The sequence below is a fragment of the Typopeltis vanoorti genome, chromosome 25 (genome assembly GCF_054136105.1).
Source record: "Typopeltis vanoorti isolate ZY-2024b chromosome 25, IOZ_Tvanoo_1.0, whole genome shotgun sequence".
In the NCBI taxonomy this organism is placed as follows: Eukaryota; Metazoa; Arthropoda; class Arachnida; order Uropygi; family Thelyphonidae; genus Typopeltis; species Typopeltis vanoorti.
In genome coordinates this window covers 53,292,317-53,310,228 of record NC_143573.1, presented here as the reverse complement: position 1 = coordinate 53,310,228, position 17,912 = coordinate 53,292,317, and the positions used below count along the sequence as shown (strand labels likewise).

At 37.2% G+C, this 17,912-nt stretch overlaps 1 protein-coding gene across 10 annotated transcripts in view; it reads right to left on the bottom strand.

Moving 5' to 3' along the window:
- Nucleotides 1–17,912, bottom strand: part of LOC150092750 (xylosyl- and glucuronyltransferase LARGE1-like) — a 676,688-nt gene that overhangs the window by 281,003 nt on the left and 377,773 nt on the right. For all 10 annotated transcript variants that reach the window (XM_090414755.1, XM_090414753.1, XM_090414752.1 and 7 more), the window contains one exon: nucleotides 7,044–7,372. In XM_090414755.1, coding sequence (XP_090270881.1) covers nucleotides 7,044–7,372 — 329 coding nt within the window. The remainder of the gene's footprint in view (nucleotides 1–7,043; nucleotides 7,373–17,912) is intronic.

Here is a 17,912-nt window from a genome sequence, read left to right as displayed (position 1 = left end):
TTATCTGCTCCACTAAAGACCAACCACTTCCCCTAGACCTACCTGGTGTTTACCAGGTCCCTTGCAGTTGTAAACTGTCTTAATTTGGCCAAACAGGCAGGACAGCGAATATCAGAATTTCGGAACACAAGGACTACATCCGTTTTCACAAATACAGTCATTCTGGGCTTGTGGACCATGCTCTGGATACACGCCACAGAATACGGTGGAAGAAAGCTACAGTGATGCACCGTAGCAAATACAAATTTGAAAGACTCTTTATGGAATCAGCCTCAGCCCTGAGAAATTCTCCAAACTTCAACAAATTTGGGTGTATGCGACTGCCCCAAATTTGGGAGACCTACATCTGCAGACCTTCAGCCCAACGCCCAAGAACACCTACTTAGCCCGCTAGAGGGCACCATCAGGACTGTTAGGAGAACAATAGCTTCATCTTTTCATTCCCAGTTTCTGTGTTGTAGTGCCTACGTTGCACGTAACTTTTTTATGTAAGTTCCTTTAGAAAATGGCAATGTGACATTGCCGAAATATCGGAAAATATTTATTAAAGTTTAATTTAATTTATATTCCTAACTACGTTGTTCTATTCCTTAAGTGTTTTATTAGTGTTAGGAGTTGAGAGGAAGAGAAATAATGTTTAGAATGAAAAAGAACACCAAGCTTTTTTTACAGGCAAATAGAGTCTATGTGAGTAATATGTTTGTGCTAGAAAAAACTCGATGTGACAGTCAAGTCAAGAAGAGAAAATTGATCTTGAAAGGAAACTGGAACATTATCAAAAATAAGAAAGGATGAGCTAGGATTTTTCTTACCAGTAACAAGCTAGGCTTGAGTTTTACTCAGTTGTCTTCATTCCATTTCAGGATGTTGAAGAAGACAGTGCTCAAGTAACTAGTTATTGAAGATCTTGAGGCATCGAGCACTGGGGCACAATGAAAAGGAATGAATTTAAAGTCAGAAAAAGGATGTCACTGATGTAAAGGAGGAAGAGTCTGGGTAAGAACACGGAACACTGAGGCACTCCAACATTGATGGGGAAATCAGGTGAGAGGAAGCCATCCACGATGACACACAATAAACTGCCAGTGAGGAAGCTGGCAATCCAAGCACAGACTGTAGAAGGAAGCCATAAGATGGCAGTTTGTTCAGGAGGCCTTGACCAGACACTTGGTGCCTTAGAAATATTGATAGAGATAACATAAATTTCTCCAAATCTTTCCATGGCCTAAGTCGAAAGGTAGATGAGATTAGTTAGGAGGTCAGCTGTAGAACAAACATGGCAGAATATATATTGATGATCACCAATTAACTGATCAGTCTCTAGGTAGTGAAGAAGCTGGTTGTTGATAACCTTCTCCATCACTTTTGAAAGTACTGAAGTGAGAGCAATGAGATGATAGTTAGATAGGACTTTTGTCTACCTTTTAGGTCCAGGCTGGATGTGGGCTTGCTTCCATGCTGTTAGGTAGAAGCCAATAAAATATGAAAGTTTATATAGATGATGCAGGATGGGTGTCAATTCTGGAGCAAAAAACTTGAGCACAACTGGAGGAATACCATCTGGACCAGGAGCCTTATTAGTATCAAGATTAATGAGGGTTTCATAATTTATTTTAATGATATTAAAACACCAAATGAACTATTTTATAAAAAAGATCAGTGGTGGCCGTTGAAAATTTTGTGCTGCATATACAAAATAAAAAAATAAAAATAAAAATAAATATTTTTTTCCTAATCAGTAACCAATTTATTAATAAATAAATTTACATATTGAAAAATTGCTTTATTAAAAATATTTCACCCTGACCATGAACAAACCAATAATAAAAGTTTTGTATCTCACAAAAATAAAGCACAAGCATATGATATGCACTGTGCAAACGAGCAGTGTCAGAATGAATTGTAACGTGCAATCACAAGTGCAAACAAATATCGGCGAGATGGCTGCATTTGGCTAGACACTGCGTTAGATTGCAGTATATTTGTTTCGTGTAACGATAATTGAAGAATATAATTCTTTTCGTATTTTCAACAGTGACACTTGTCATAATTCAGCCTTGTATCTATAATAAATAAATAATTATATGTTATTTTAACAAAATAAAATAAGGCTGCAAAAAATAGTTCACCCTCATCACGAACATGCACCAATAATAAAAGTTTCATATCTCACAGAAATAACGTGCGCAAGCATATGATACACAGCTCGTTTGAGCAGTGTCGGAATGACTTGTAATGCACAATCACAAGCGCAAACGAATATCGGTGAGACTGACTGCGACTGGTCTAACATGATAATATCGACACGAAACAAATGCAGCGCATTTGTTTCATAATCTAAAGCGTTAATCGAACAATTCCAATTATTAACTATTCAATCACTGTCAAAACATAAGCTGTAACCTTTAACATGTATTGCATTTATATAATGTTATAAGCATTGTTATTATTTATAAACACAAATAAAATTTAAATTTTTAATTTTTTTCCTTGAGAGTGCTGCATTGTTGCAGTGCTTATGTACGGGCCATCACTGAAAAAATATGTTTATTGTCTGGCTTACATTTCATTGGATTTCAAACCAGTATCTTCAGAGTATTTATATCTCATATTTCCTATTTCATAAATTCCATTTATGAAATAGTTAAAGAGATAGCTAGAACATACTCACCCAACCCAGTTTAAATATTGCAAAAAGATGGAATCACAACAAATAGCCATGAAACAATAAAAGAAATATGGAATAATCATTTTAAAGAAACATTTTCAGCTGAAGAAAACATAGACCAAGATACATTCAACCCAGACAAAACTTCTGACACAAAAGGCATCCTAAATGAAGAAATACATAGAGCAGTCAGACAAATGAAAAATAATAAAGCACCAGGCATAGACAACATTCAAAGAGAACTTCTAGAAAAAGGCGGAGAAAGCATGATAAATTACCTAAGAAAACTGCTCAACAAAATACTAAAGAAAGGAAATTACCAACAGAATGGAGAACAGGCCAGATTGTACCATACACACAAAAAAGAGGAGGTGTCAGATCCTGCACTAACTATAGACCTCTAAGCCAGTGCTATAAAATATTCATCAGGATTCTTCAAAACAGAATCAATAAACAGAATAAAACTCATTAAAATTCTAGAAAACAGAAGGTTTGACAAATACCTATTAAATTGTATCAAGAATTATTATTTAGAAACACAAGAAATAGTGAATTACAAAAACATAGAAACAAATCAGATAGCAATTAAAAAAGGAGTTATGCAAGGCTGTCTATTGTTACCACATTTATTCAACCTGTACCTAAAAGAAGTTTCTTCCATTTACAGATGTGTGAAAGCATAACTGTAAATAGAAGAAATATAACACATCTAAAGTATGCTGACACCACAATTATCAATACAGACAGCCAAGAAGAAGAAAAATTAGAAAATATCCTGACCAAGCTGCATCAAACAAGTAACAAATATGATACTTCATATACAAATATTTTAGTAAAACAAAACTAATGGTAATAGGAAGAAAAAGGGAAGCAATCCAAATGAAAATAGGGAACAATAATATAGAACAAGTAAAGCAATTCAATTATCTAGGATCAATGATCACTGAAGATCTAGACCAGAGTTCTTCAACCTTTTTACACCTGTGGACCGGGGAAAACAGGAGAAATATTTCGCGAACAGGCTGACGGCTAAGACAGAAACATAAACCAATGTAGATAGTATTTTATTTATTAAACCCAATGTTATGAAATTACAATTTTTAGATAGTGCAACATCTGCTGCTGCTTAGAGGTTAGAAAATTTTATATACGTGGCTGGAGCTTTGTTTCTGAGAGACGAAGAAATTTTTGGCAGACCGCCAGGAAATTTCTGCGGTCTCCACAGGTTGAAGAACAAGGATCTAGACTATTTCGAAACCATCAAGCATAGAATCAATAATGGATAGATAACAATGAGCAGACTACAAAAAATATGGAACAATAAAAGATTAAGCAATGAATGCTGGATCTTAAGACAAAAAGAAATGGATAAACTCAATGCTTTTGAAATGAAATACCTAAAAAAAATCAAAAGAACAAACTGGACAGAAAGAAAAACAAATGAAAAAGTCAGAGAAGAACTTAACTTTAAAGAAGCAATAATTACAGCACTAAAAACGAGCCAACTAAGCTGGTTTGGACATGTTCCAAGAATGAACCCAGAAAGACTACCAAGCATATTATTAAATGATAGAATTGAAGGACAGCCCAGCAGAGGAAGACCAAGAAAGAAATGGATTGACAATATTAAAGAAAGTACCCACTTAACAGATAAACAACAAGCTAAAGGACACTTGTCCCCAGTTGCGGATACATGCTCTACATGATTCAACCTTTGCCCAGAGAGAGAAAAGACGCCAACTCCAAAGACAACTAGAAGAAAAACGCCAAAATGGAGAAAACAGTTGGGTGATAGACTACAAACAATCCAAACTAGTACAAAAACCAAGTGACGCCACTAGCAGCCACCAAGGACACCAGTATGCAGGAGCCGCATAGGAAACGTGCAAGACCCTTGGGGTCAAATCCATGCCTCACAGAACCTTGCACATCCACTTCACCAACATCCTTGGCCTCAACTCCAACCTTAATAGCATCCACTACCATCTGCAGTCCACCAAAACCCACCTACTCTTTTTAACAGAAACTCAAATCTCACCTCCCCCCCCCCTCAGCACTACTCATCTCAACCTTCCTAACTATACCCTATTTAACTCCTTTCGACCCAAGGGTGGCGTTTGTGCATGCATATATCCACTCTGACATACCCTGCCAGAGAGCAACTAACTTAGAATTGCCCGACTTCGACCTTCTTTGCCTGAAGATATTCCTTCTCCACTCAGTCAAATTCATCTGCTGTCTCTATCGCTCTAATACCACCAATCACTCTAAGCTCTTTCATTTCCTCTCCTTAAAAGTTGATTTTCTCCAATCTCAATCTCCTAACAGTGAAATCGTCCTCCTGAGTAATTTCAACGTCCATAACACCAATTTACTTTCCTCTTCCAGTTATACAGATCCTGAAGGCAGAGATACTGAAACATTTGTAGTCGCTAATGACCTCACACAAATTGTTTAAAAACCGACCAGAATATAATATAACCGAAACCACTCCCCCAAATACCCTAGATCTCTTCCTTACTAATGACCCGTCCAAATATGCAATGAATGTAGTGAGTCCCCTGGGAAATTCTGACCACAACTTAGTGCTCATCTCCTCCCCCATGCAACAATGCCTACACCAGAGGTCACCAAACTTCTTTGACCATCGACCCCTTCAAGAGTTTCTTGATGTTTTATCGACCCCCTCTATTTTACTATTACATAATTATAATAGGACAAGCAAAAAAAAGATGCTTATGTGAGGTTTTAGATTTTTTATTTTATAGTTACAGTGTTTATTGTATATATAATATAGTATATATCATTATATTACTATTACTACTACTAGTACTATCACTAGTAATATCACTGGTATTACTAGTGATATTAATATACTTGTATTAATAAATTACTGGTATTAATATCACTAGTACTACTACCAGCCTTTCTCAATTCTTTAACATAGAAAAGTTTAGTTCGTGAATGAATAACGATTGAATTATAATATGTATGTTGATGAATTTTAGAACATTAACGCTCACTTTTATGTCGATGGCAAAAATGAGACTGGGATCGAATACGTATAAGTATAAGTAAATAAGCAACCATGCACGTGTTGCCGTCTCGCTCCCGCCGCGCTGGCCAGGCAGGAACCACAGACATCCGTTTATTGGTAAATACGTCATTTTGGCCTACTTCATTGGGCCTCCGTAACTATTTTCATGAACTTGCTCCACCTTATTACAGGTCTTATTCAAGTCACTGTTCCTACGATTCACTCTTAATTCTGTTGTCATTCAGGATGGAGGTAATCCAAGTTAACCGAATTAAATATTACCCATACAATGATGTCTTATATTTTTCTATCGACCCATGAGCCCGAATCAACCACTAACAATGTTATATCGACCCCTGGGGGTCGATATTGACCACTTTGGTGACCACTGGCCTACACAGTCACTCCCACACGAGTAGTTTGGCATTACAACAGTGCCAAATGGTACAGTCTCCGAGACTACTGTGCTTCATTCCCATGGTTAGACTATTGTTTTCAGTCTTCCAGTCCAAATATATGCACAGAATGCATCACCAAAGTGATCCTCACTGGCATGAAAACATATATTCCCCACAATACTCGGAAATGCCATCCCCTAACTAAACCCTGGTTCTCCAAAAAATGTGCCAAGGCTTTACAGACAAAAAATCAGGCATACCACAACTGGCTCGAATCAAGAACCCCATCCTCATTCAAAGCCTACATTGAAGCCCGAAACAGATGCAAGAAAATTATCAATACTTCTTAAACAGAATTTGAATGGGCAAAAAGCAGGAATAATTAGGGAAAAAAAGTGCAAGTGTACATGGTTCAATTCCTTTTTGTTTTCATACACATGATATATTTAATTAAATACCATAAATTTAGCATGTAATTACTAACATTTCATTAGTTTAGATATACATAAAAACTAACGAATATATATATATATATATATATATATATATATATAAAGAAAAATTAAGGAAGTGCACTTCATCTAGCAAACTGGAAGAGGAAGAAGAAGGTAGGAATGTTATCAAGGCAAATAAGTTGGTAAGGAGTTATTATGAGATTAATGTGGAAGAGAGTCTTCATTGAATGGGGGATACAGGGAAAGAACAAGAGGTCATCTCTCAATGCTATATAAGGAAATTGTAAGAAGCAGGTTTTTTGCATGGAGTGAGGCAGATAACTGGAATGCATTGCATGAGAATATGGTGGGTGATGAGAAGAATGATTTTAAGGTGGTGTCATGATTTTTTTTATTTCATGATAAGTGACATTCCATGATAAGTCTTTTGACTCAGTAGTGTTCTGAAAATGATAATATATATATATATAATATATAAATCTTACCGCCAGGAACATTCCAGGTATTAAAAAGTGTTTGAAGAATAAGTTGAGCAACTGAATCTGAGATGAAATGAAAATGAAGTGGATTCTTTCTGTAAAAAAGGATGCTTTTAATGAGGGTGACCACAGAACGGCTTGAGTTGTATCCGGCACACACAATGGCAATATGAATAACCTCACATTTAGGAACTTCAGGCTCTCTGTTAAGACAAATTACTGTTCTTTGGCTTCCGGTAGGGTGGCCACTGGTTTCTTCTTCCTTGTTTCCATATGCATGAGAATCATTTTGTTGAGCTTCTACCATAATATTCATCAACTGGTTCTGTGAAATGCTAAATAATTGAAACAAAAATTTGTAAATACTTCTGTGAATACTTCATATAAAACTGTTGTTTAGTTTGATTTAAAAAATATTTCAATAGTGATATTATAAATACATAAGTTAACACACCCAAATCACCAAGGATTACTAAGATACCATTGTTTAATTAATATTGCAAGTATACATAGCATTTCTTTTTAAAATTATATCAATGGCTTTTTTCAAACATTTCTTTAACACACAGATTTATTTTCTGTTAGTTACAAAGTAAACTATAAGAGGCAAGAAATTATTATTATTATTCTTATTATTATTAATCAGGCCTCCAAGGAGTCAAAAGACTCTACGAGGGAGGTTCTTCCTAAGACATAAAGTCTGTCAAGACTCATCGAGGGGAGGTCACCCCCTGAGAAACACAAAGTCTATCATACCACTCTTTAAACTCACTGACCGCTCTCGCTCCCACCACTCCATCACGCAATGCATTCCATGGCTCAACCACCCTCCACACAAAGAAACCACTCCTTACCCTCTTGCTCACAGTTTCCTTTCGTAACTTCCAGAGATGGCCTCTTGTCATCACCCCTTCCCGCTGTTCAACCAAGTGAAAGAACTTCCCAGTGTCAACCCTGTAACCACCTCTCAACAGTTTAAAAGTCTCAATCATATCACCTCTCCTTCTTCTATCCACCAAACTCTGCAGTCCACATTCTCTCAGCCGATCCTCATAACTATCCTTGTACAGTCCTGAAACCATCTATGTCACCTGTCTTTGTATCCTTTCCACAGTTAATTTATCCCCTTCAAATCCTGGGGAGCAAATCTGAGAACAATAGTCCAAGTGTGGTCTGATCAGAGACTTATACAACGGAATGATAACCCTCTTATCTCTGCAGGTCAGTGTCCTTCTCATAATAGTAGCAATCCTTCACCACCTTTGCAATATGTCCCCTAAACTTCAGGTTTCTATCAATCATCAACACCAGATCTCTTGTCTCCCTAACTTCCACCAGTATAACTCCTCCCATAGAGTATGCAGCATCCCATCGATGTTTCCCAAACCTCAAGACCTTACATTTTGCTGCATTAAACTGACATCCCCATTCATTTGCCCATCTATCTAGCTTATTCAAATCCTCTTGCAGGGCTACCACATCTGCACTATTACTAATAATCCTTCCCAGCTTCGCATCATCTGCAAACAACTGAATATCCCCTTGCAATCCACTGGCAATGTCATTGATATAAAGGTTAAACAATATAGGTCCTAGTACTGAGCCCTGTGGGACCCCACCTGTAACCTTCTGTCTCCTTGAAACCCATGTGTTGCAACTTAAATATCAGCTTATCATGTGGCACCCTGTCAAATGCCTTTGCAAGTCTAAGAAAATTGCAGTATATGCCTTTTCCTCATCTAATGTTCTTGTAACTTTATTATAAAAGGCTAGCATATTGCTAAAACAAGAGCGCCCTTTCACAAATCCATGTTGATTCTCACAGATAACATTACCATCATCTGCCCAGTGCTGTATACGGTCCCTCACTACTTTCTCCAAGATCTTAACAACTACTGATGACACACAGACTGGCCTATAATTAGACACTTCCAGTCTGTTACCATCCTTATGTAATGGCACTATCTTACCTTCCTTCCATTCCCTGGGCACCTTTGCCAAAGCCAGACTTTCAGTGAAAAGCCAAGTTAAAGGCACTGTCAATTCTCTAGCACATTCTCTGAAAACTCGTGGTGAAATACCATCCAGTCCCACAGCTTTACTGACATCCAGAGTACTCAGTATCTGGAACACACTCTCCTCCTGTACCTCCAGACCTCGAACCAGTCCTATCCCTCTAGCATTAAAACTGACTCCTCTAGGATGAAATACTCCAATAAAGTGTTCATTGAACAATTCCACTATGTCCTCTGCATCAGTCACTCTATTTCCATTTTTATCCCACAATATGATTCTTCCACAGTCATTTCTCCTCCTACTGGCCACATAGCTAAAAAATTGCCTAGGAATTTCTTTGGATCTTAGTGCCAATCTCCTCTCATATTCCAGTTTTGCTTTCCTTACCACAATAGTCACTCTTCTGGCCTGTGTCTTATATTCCTCATGCATCTCTTCACCTGTCTCCTTATATCTCTTCCATAGCCTCTTTTTCGCATGCAATTCCTGTTTAATATTGTTTGTCATCCACTTTACTCCAAATTGCGTCCTCTTCTTCACTCGTGGTATACAACTTACCATTGCTGATAACAAATATTCTTACACAATTTCCCACGCACTAGTGTGGTAAGGAAAGCGAAACTGGAATATGAGAGGAGATTGGCCCACGTATCCATTCCCCCATAAGTTCCCGTCTCTTTGATACTCCAGGATGTCTGTTCATTTTCCAAGTCAAAACCATATGGTCACTCTCTCTCCAGATGTCAACTCAGTTATTTTCAACTCTTCTGATGCTATAACTAAATCTAAAACTCTTGAACCTCTTGTTCCCTCTGTTACATGTTGCCTAAGACATTTGTCCCTCAATAATTCTAGAAATTTCATTCCACTATTGCTACATGCATCTTCCTCTCTCCAATTTATACTACTGAAGTTAAAATCTCCCATAACAGTCATTCTTCTTGCACTTGCCAAACTTAGCTGTCTAAACATCTCCTGGTCTCCATCCTCTGTGCTCCTGGGTCTGTAGCAACACCCCACTAAATATCCTGTCTTGCCTACCTCTACTTCACACCATACGCTCTCAAAATCATGTGTCTCACTTCCTTCCAAAGCCTCCACTCTTAGAGGACATAGGTCATCACTTATCATAAGCAGTACCTCACCACCACGCTTTCCCCTCCTATCCTGAGGAAAAATGCTATACCCAGCGACTTCTATTCCTGTTGTTATATCAACTTCTGTCAACCACGTCTCAGTGATTGCAATAATTTTTGGCCAGGCTGATGCTATCTGCGCCACCAATCCCTCTCCCTTATTCCGGATACTCCTGGCATTAGTATAAAGCATATAAATGCCATTGTTTCTATACCCAGCATTATCCCTTCTAGACTCCACTGGGCTCAGTGTTACCTGACATTGTCTCCCTTCTCCCAAGTATCCATTCCCACAAGAGCCCCCTGCTATCATCCTCCCTGGGACACACTGACTTGTTTAGAACAGCAATCTCTCCAGATGCCTATGTCCTTCCTCATTCAAATGTAAACGGTCTCTCGCATACAATTCCTCTCTTTCCTCAAACGCACTCCAAGCATCCACATATACCAGTCCTCTCTTGTCACACATTCTCGCTATTATGCCATTCAATATCACTGCTCTTCTGCTCAGCTCATCATTTTCATACCTAGGCAACACGCACACTATTTTTCCTCTCTCTGTCTTCTTCCGTACAATCTCAAGCAAAAATCTCATATCTCTTGCTGCCAAACTTACATTACCACTCAAGTCATTCGTTCCTACCATCACAATTATCTCATCCACCCTTTCACCTCTCTTAATTGCCATAGCCACCCTTTCTATTGTTCCTCCTGGCAAACACTCCTCACGCATCCTATCTTGAACACCACAGATCATTGAGTCGCCATACATTATACCTCTTACTATTCCCTCGCTCCTATTGTTTCCATTCTCTCCTCTTCTTTCATTCCCATACCTCTCTCTTCTACTGTTTCCATTCTCTCCTCTTCTAGCACTCCCATACATCTCTCTCATTCCCTCTCTCCTACTGTTTCCATTTTCTCCACTTCTAGCACTTCCATATCCCTCTCTCATTCTGTCTCTCCTACTACTGTTTCCATCCTCTCATCTTCTAGCATTCCCATACCTCTCTCTCTCATTCCATCTCTCCTACCATTTCCACTCTCTCCTCTTCTAGCACTTCCATATCTCTCTCTCATTCTCTCTCTCCTACTGTTTGCATCCTCTCGTCTGCTAGCATTTCCATTCCTCTCTCTCTCATTCCCTCTCTTCTGCTGTTTCCATTCTCTCCTCTTCTAGCACCTCCATACCTCTCACTCATACTCCCTAAATTCTCTCTCTCTCCTACTCTGATTCGCCTTGCATTTATCTCTTCCATTCTCCTAATCTTATCTTTCATACTTCTGCTCTCATTCACAAGACATTCCACCTCCTCTTTCAACTCATCTATCTCCCTCTGCAGGTCAGTCACTCTTAATCTAAATTCACTCTCCCAAACAAAGCCATCTCCTAAACTTTTACAGTCACTCACACCTTCCACACTATCAACTATTATTTTCTCATTCTCTCCTATCACACTACTTGTCTTACTACATTCATTCCCCGTTCCTGGAGCAACAAATTCGGATATCGATATATCTAATGTACTTATCTCCTCCAACTGCCTGCATTTTGCGCACATACGCTCTCCACTCTCTTTAACAAGCCACATATGTAATTCCCGAGACGCATACATGCCACAAGTACTGCATGCCACAAAGTCCCTTATGATATTGCTAATAATTGAGTTCTTAAATGGCGGAGAACTTGGTGTTACGCCACTTGCGACTGCTGCTGAATCCGTCATCATTCCTTACTGCCGAGTAGCGTAATCTTTAATAATTGTTCAATTAATAAATAAGAGGAAAAAAAAGTACAAACATCAGAACATTTAAGTACTAAATATAATTAAATAAAATGATGCGTTCGATTCCGACAGCACCAAAATATATTATATCGCGACAGCAACTAACTTCCAAAAAACAACCACTGAAGTATACTCATATTCAGAGAAACAATTTAGCACTCAAAAACGTAGAAAAACGAGGAAAAAAGCGGACTATTCACCGATTAAAAATCACTTTCTTCTGCACAGCTCAAATTCACTGCCACGTGCTACGGCGAAGCTCCATGGATGACGAATTTGAAATACGGCGAATTCAATGTTTGAAAATGCTGGAGAGGTTCTACAGAAAACAGTGGGAGATCAGGAGAACCAGAGGTCATTCCTGGAAACTGTATAAAGAGGGTGTGATAGGGGAGTGAGAAGCAGGTTTTTTTATGAGAGTTATGAATGTTTGGAATGCCTTGCCTGAGAGTGTGGTGTCTGCAGAGACTTTGAGTGTGTTTAAAGCACAGTATGATGAGCTGTGTGTATGATAAAAGGACCTCCCCATATGAGTCTTTGACTCCATGTGGCCTTGAGTAATAATAATAATAATGACAATAATAATAATAAATAATCCAAAAAATCACCATCACACAAAAGCTTTTCTTCTAATTATATGAAATACCTGTGATCAATAAGCCTTAGAAAAATATCATCTCATACCAAAAATTTAAAAAAAATAAAAATCTCTGGTTCACATGTAATGATGTCAACATCCTCGTATGGTCATGACTAAGGAAGAACTTTATGTATTTTCACCCTCTGTTTAAACAATATACATTATTCCAGTCATTTTCATTATTCAGTGGTACAACTTCACAACACTCCAAGAATAAAATTATTATATTATTACTATGTGACACCTCCAAGGACTCACTGTGAGAAGGTACACTGTCCCACTACAATTCACCATCTCCATTACTTAATCCTCCAACTACATGAGACTATTACCATAAATACACACTGCTATCTAACACACAACACCACCACCAATAGATTATTTTGAGTGTAAATTCTGTGTGTCCACATACTAATTTGCCTGTATATGGAATAAAAACCCTAGTTTTTGAGAGAAAAAACTCTGCTAACTCCATATATGAGATCAGCTAACTTATCTTCAACTGAAAAAGCCCACATAAATATTCCTCTCATCACAATGAAAATCAAACTCAGGTGTTTTCCAATCAAAGGATGCAATGCAACACTTAGACACACAATACGTAACGTACCTCTCCTTAAACTCATTCAATGTCAAGACACTCAACCAATTTTGATAATCCATTCCACTCATTCATCACTCTCCAAGCAAAAATTCTAGCCTGCACACTCTTACACAAATTCCAAGGGTGACCCTTAGCTCTCTCTCTCTCTCTCTCTCTCTCTCTCTCTCTCTCTCTCTCTCTCTATTCGTCATGTATTGAAAAATTCCTTTATGTCAATCTTATAGAATCCCTTAAGGGAGCATTTCGCAGACTTTTCATCAGCTTGGTTGTTCATCTCTCAATCATCTCTACCACCTCTTGATCCTCAAGAAACCCAGGTGACCCAATCTGTTCACAGTAGTCAAATGTGGCCAAATCATAGCCTTATAAATAGGAACATCAACAACTGCAAAAACTCCACCTGGATGATACACCTTTGCAAAGTGATCACTCAGCCACTCAATTATTTATTTTCCTTCTGTCACCTTCCTACCATCAGCATTGCTTAAAGTCATCCTTCCATACTCATGCTTTCTCTTACTTGCTGCATAACGAAAACCTCTTTTGGATTTACTTTGGTCAGTTTATCTAATTTTCTCTCGTAATTGAATTTGGCCTTTCTTATCATACAGGTCACCCTTCTTGCTTGTATTTTGTGCTCATCTACCGAATCCCCTTCACTTTGTGTGGGGGGGGGGATTCAGTGGATGCAGTCCAACACTGCTTCTCTCAAACAATCCATGATCACTTCCATGATCAATCCATTATAGCTTCTCAGGCCATGACACTGCTCCAAGATGCCTCTTAAGATCATCATAATTCCACCTTTATAGTGCCACATAAACCCTCTTTTGACAGAGAATTCCACGTGCATAACATTCTCTCAGAACAAGACTACATGGTCGCTCTCACCAATTGGAGACAGCATGTCTACCTTGGTTATGGATAGATGTTCTGATGCTATTACCAGATCCAGCTCTCTCAAATCCCAGGTTCCCCCTTCGTGACATGCTGTTTCAGGTAATAACCTCTTAACAATTGTATAAATTAATTCTGCTTGTAGAATTAATTTATTCCATCAATATAATTATTTATTTATTAAGTTGCTGATGATTTGCTTGATTTCAAACCAGCATCCTAATGGCAAGAAATTGTTATAGAAGACAAGCATTTAACATTGAAATAATTGTGGGAAAAATTCAAAATTATAATAGATAAAAGAACCAATGTCCTATCATGACAGTTTCTAGAGCCAGATTTAAAGTACTTTACCATTTAGTGAGCTAAAGGTAGTCTTAAAATACCTCCTCCTTCCAGATTTCTGTAATTACTGCTGCCATTCTTCTTGAAGTTTGGGAAAGTTTTTCTTGTTGATGAAAATGCCAAAACTATGCTTTCAGACTTGTAACAGCTTCTATGAGTACTAAGTTTCTTCCATTTGGTCCCATGTGTTAAGTTTCGAGGGCATTCATCATATATTATACATACATATGTAAGGACAAACCCAAAGGGGGAATAGAAAGAACAGAGTGAGTGGAAATAGAATGAGTTAGGAATGCCAATGAGAAAAGAATAAATGGAGCTGCGAGGAATATGACACAAGGAGATTTGATAATTCAGGATGTGGGTGTGTAAAGTAGAGCATTGTGTGATAACAAAAGCAGGGAGTGAAATTTCCGATAAGAAATATAGTGATAGTTGGTTTGAATGACTAAAAAAATTTGGTGCCTTAATCACATTGGATTGAGAAATAATTAAATAATACATATAATTAATCAAATAACTTTCATTGCAAAAAGTTTTATTTTAAAATATATTGACATTGCACATTTTTATTTAATTCAACAATATTTATAATATTGTTGAATTAAAAGTCAACATACTCAGTTCTTAACCACCCTTGGATCAATGGCGCTCCCAGGCTATAGCCCATTTAGCCCAACGGATAAGGAGGCCCTCAGTGTAATGCAGGCATTTAGGAAGGTGTTTTGCAAATTAGTTTAGCCAGTACAAAATAAGTAATCGTTATGAGAAATTCACCAATATTAATTGGGCAGATGAAACATCATCATTCTGTAATAAAGCAAATCAATTTCTGTAATACTTGAGGGACAAATATCTTAAGCAGCGTATGGCAGAGGGAAGATCAAGAATTTATCCAAGAATTTTAGGTGTTAATGTATCCGAGGATCAGATTGTGACTGAGATGTCATACTGACCACTTGCTGATAAGAGTGACCAGGTAGTCCTGAACTGGAAGTTGAATAGGTATGCAGAAATATCAAGAAGGAAGGAATTTTGTGGAATTGTGAAGTAGTGATTATAACATCAGATTTAGAAATTATCTTGGGAAAGTAGAGCTTTTTCAACCTACAATGTAGCGGGTTGAACAAGTTCCATGTTTGGTCTTTATAGTAGGGTTTCAAGCCAAGTAAAAGATAAATAAAAAATACACACAAAAAATTTAAATTAACAAAAATAGGAAAAAAAATTTCTGTCCCATCCAGTATGACGGCATTATAGCTTTAAGGCATAATCTTTCGTGGGGTGGTAGCTATATAAAAAAAAAAAAAGATTAATTTGGAGGAAACTTGGTGATAGGAAGTTAGTAATGATGTAACTTTTTCTTGTAGTCCTGTACACCAGGGGCGAATGCTGGTCTTGAAATTCACGCTTGCTCTTGTTATCATTCAGGGAATGAGAGGTGTGATTGAAGTCTGATTAGCGGAATAATGAATTACTGACCATTTAAAACTATATACAGGTAGCCCTCGTATAACGCAGATGTTAGGTTCCGCAGAAATGCTGCATTATATAAATCGCATTATGCGAGCCTAAGATCACATAGAAAAGTAAGGTTATGTTCTGAAATCGTTTTTTTTTTAAATTATATAAACAACAATGACATATTCAACAAAAATATATTTTTATTTACTTCAGGGTAATTCATGTAAGTTAAGAAAACATATAAACTATGAAACAAATACATAGTATAAAAGTATAAAAATTACAAATTGTTCTTAAACTTCATTGCACATAATCATAAATGTTTTAGGCAAAATAAAATAGTGATTTCGTCATGTAATCACCTGATGCATTACTACAAAACAGTAGAGTAATTCTGTCTTTGGAAACTTTGAATCCAGGAGCTGATCTTTCATTTTTTGAAATATAGGTGTGTTTTTGCATTTTTTTCCAATATAACCCAGATTCATCTGCATTGAACACCTGGTCTGCACTATAAACGTTTATAAACTTTGAGAGCTTTTTGTTTAATAAAATTTCCATCCATAGGAATTTTCTTTTGAGGTGCAATCTTCTATCGAAATCATTAGAGATTTCTCCATTTTTCCATTAGAATATTGAGTACATGAGCAACGCACTTTGCACTTATCATTGACCCAGCAATAAACACTTTCTCGAATTTTATGTTCATTTTGTTTGATTATTCGAATTGTTGATTCATTTAAATTCAAAGTCCCTGCAAAAACTCCTTGTTTTTCTCCATTTTTCAACCGATTCAAGATTTTGAATTTTTTTCTTCGAGAGAAATTAATTTTGTTTTCAGTGTTCGTTTTTCCCTTTCATTGTAGTTTGTGGCCATTACTATAAAAATAATTTTTTACACAAAAAAGCAAGTATTACATATTGTATGTAACTCATCAGAAAATAAAGTGCTCAACTTGAGATGAACATACTTATGATTTTTATACTTTCCTCGCAGAAACGAGGACATTTTCAACAATAAACGTTTTATATGGTAAACAATTGAGGTACATGTGTGCTAAAGGGTATTTCCCCTAATATAAATTTGCTACTTATAATTACATGTGGGATACCAGGCAGACACAAATTTAACGAAGATAAAATTTGATTTTTAAGTCGTGCGGTGAAAAACATATGAAAAGATAAAGGGCTACTACAATTTTTAGACCGTGTATTGAAACCACGTTGTATAAGTACCACGTTCAACAAGGGTTACTACAATTTTAGACAGCGTTATATTGAAACGTGTTGTATAAGTACTGTGTTATATGAGGATTACCTTTATTTAGAAATTAATGCACAGTTAATCATACAAATACAACATTTATTTTACAAATGATATTCTATCTTTTTCAATTTAGCTACTTGAATACAAATTCTACCCTATGGTTCTTTTTTATGAACTGGTCAATAACATTGTCATAAAAAGTTGGTTGCAACTTAATTTTCCCAAGCAACACGCACACTTGTAAAGGCTCGCTGAAGCTCACTGGCTAGAGCTACTTTGACTGCGTATCGCCCGTGTTTAAGCAACAGGGTGAGATGACATGGAGGTAGCAGAAATGGCTATATGTGCGCATGAAATCACGGTGCTGAAGCAAGGACCTGGATGCTCCCACAACCGAGCAAGCCAAGGTAGCTTGACTAACGTCAGCCTTTGATACACAATGCAAAGCTCAATTACTGCCACGCAAGCTTAAAACATCTTCTGTCTACAACAATAAAATCCTAAATGGAATGCTTATAAATGCATGCATTTATTAACAAATAAATATTACTTCTTTCTCGATTAATGAGCTTGCGCAGCAAGCATAGCAAGCATGGAGAATTCGCCACTGCTGTACACCCCTTGAGGGTACATGTCAGGAATTTGATACAACATGAAGGGAAATTTTCTTGATGTGAGTTTATTGATGGAAATGGAAAGAACAAGAACAAGTGACCTCC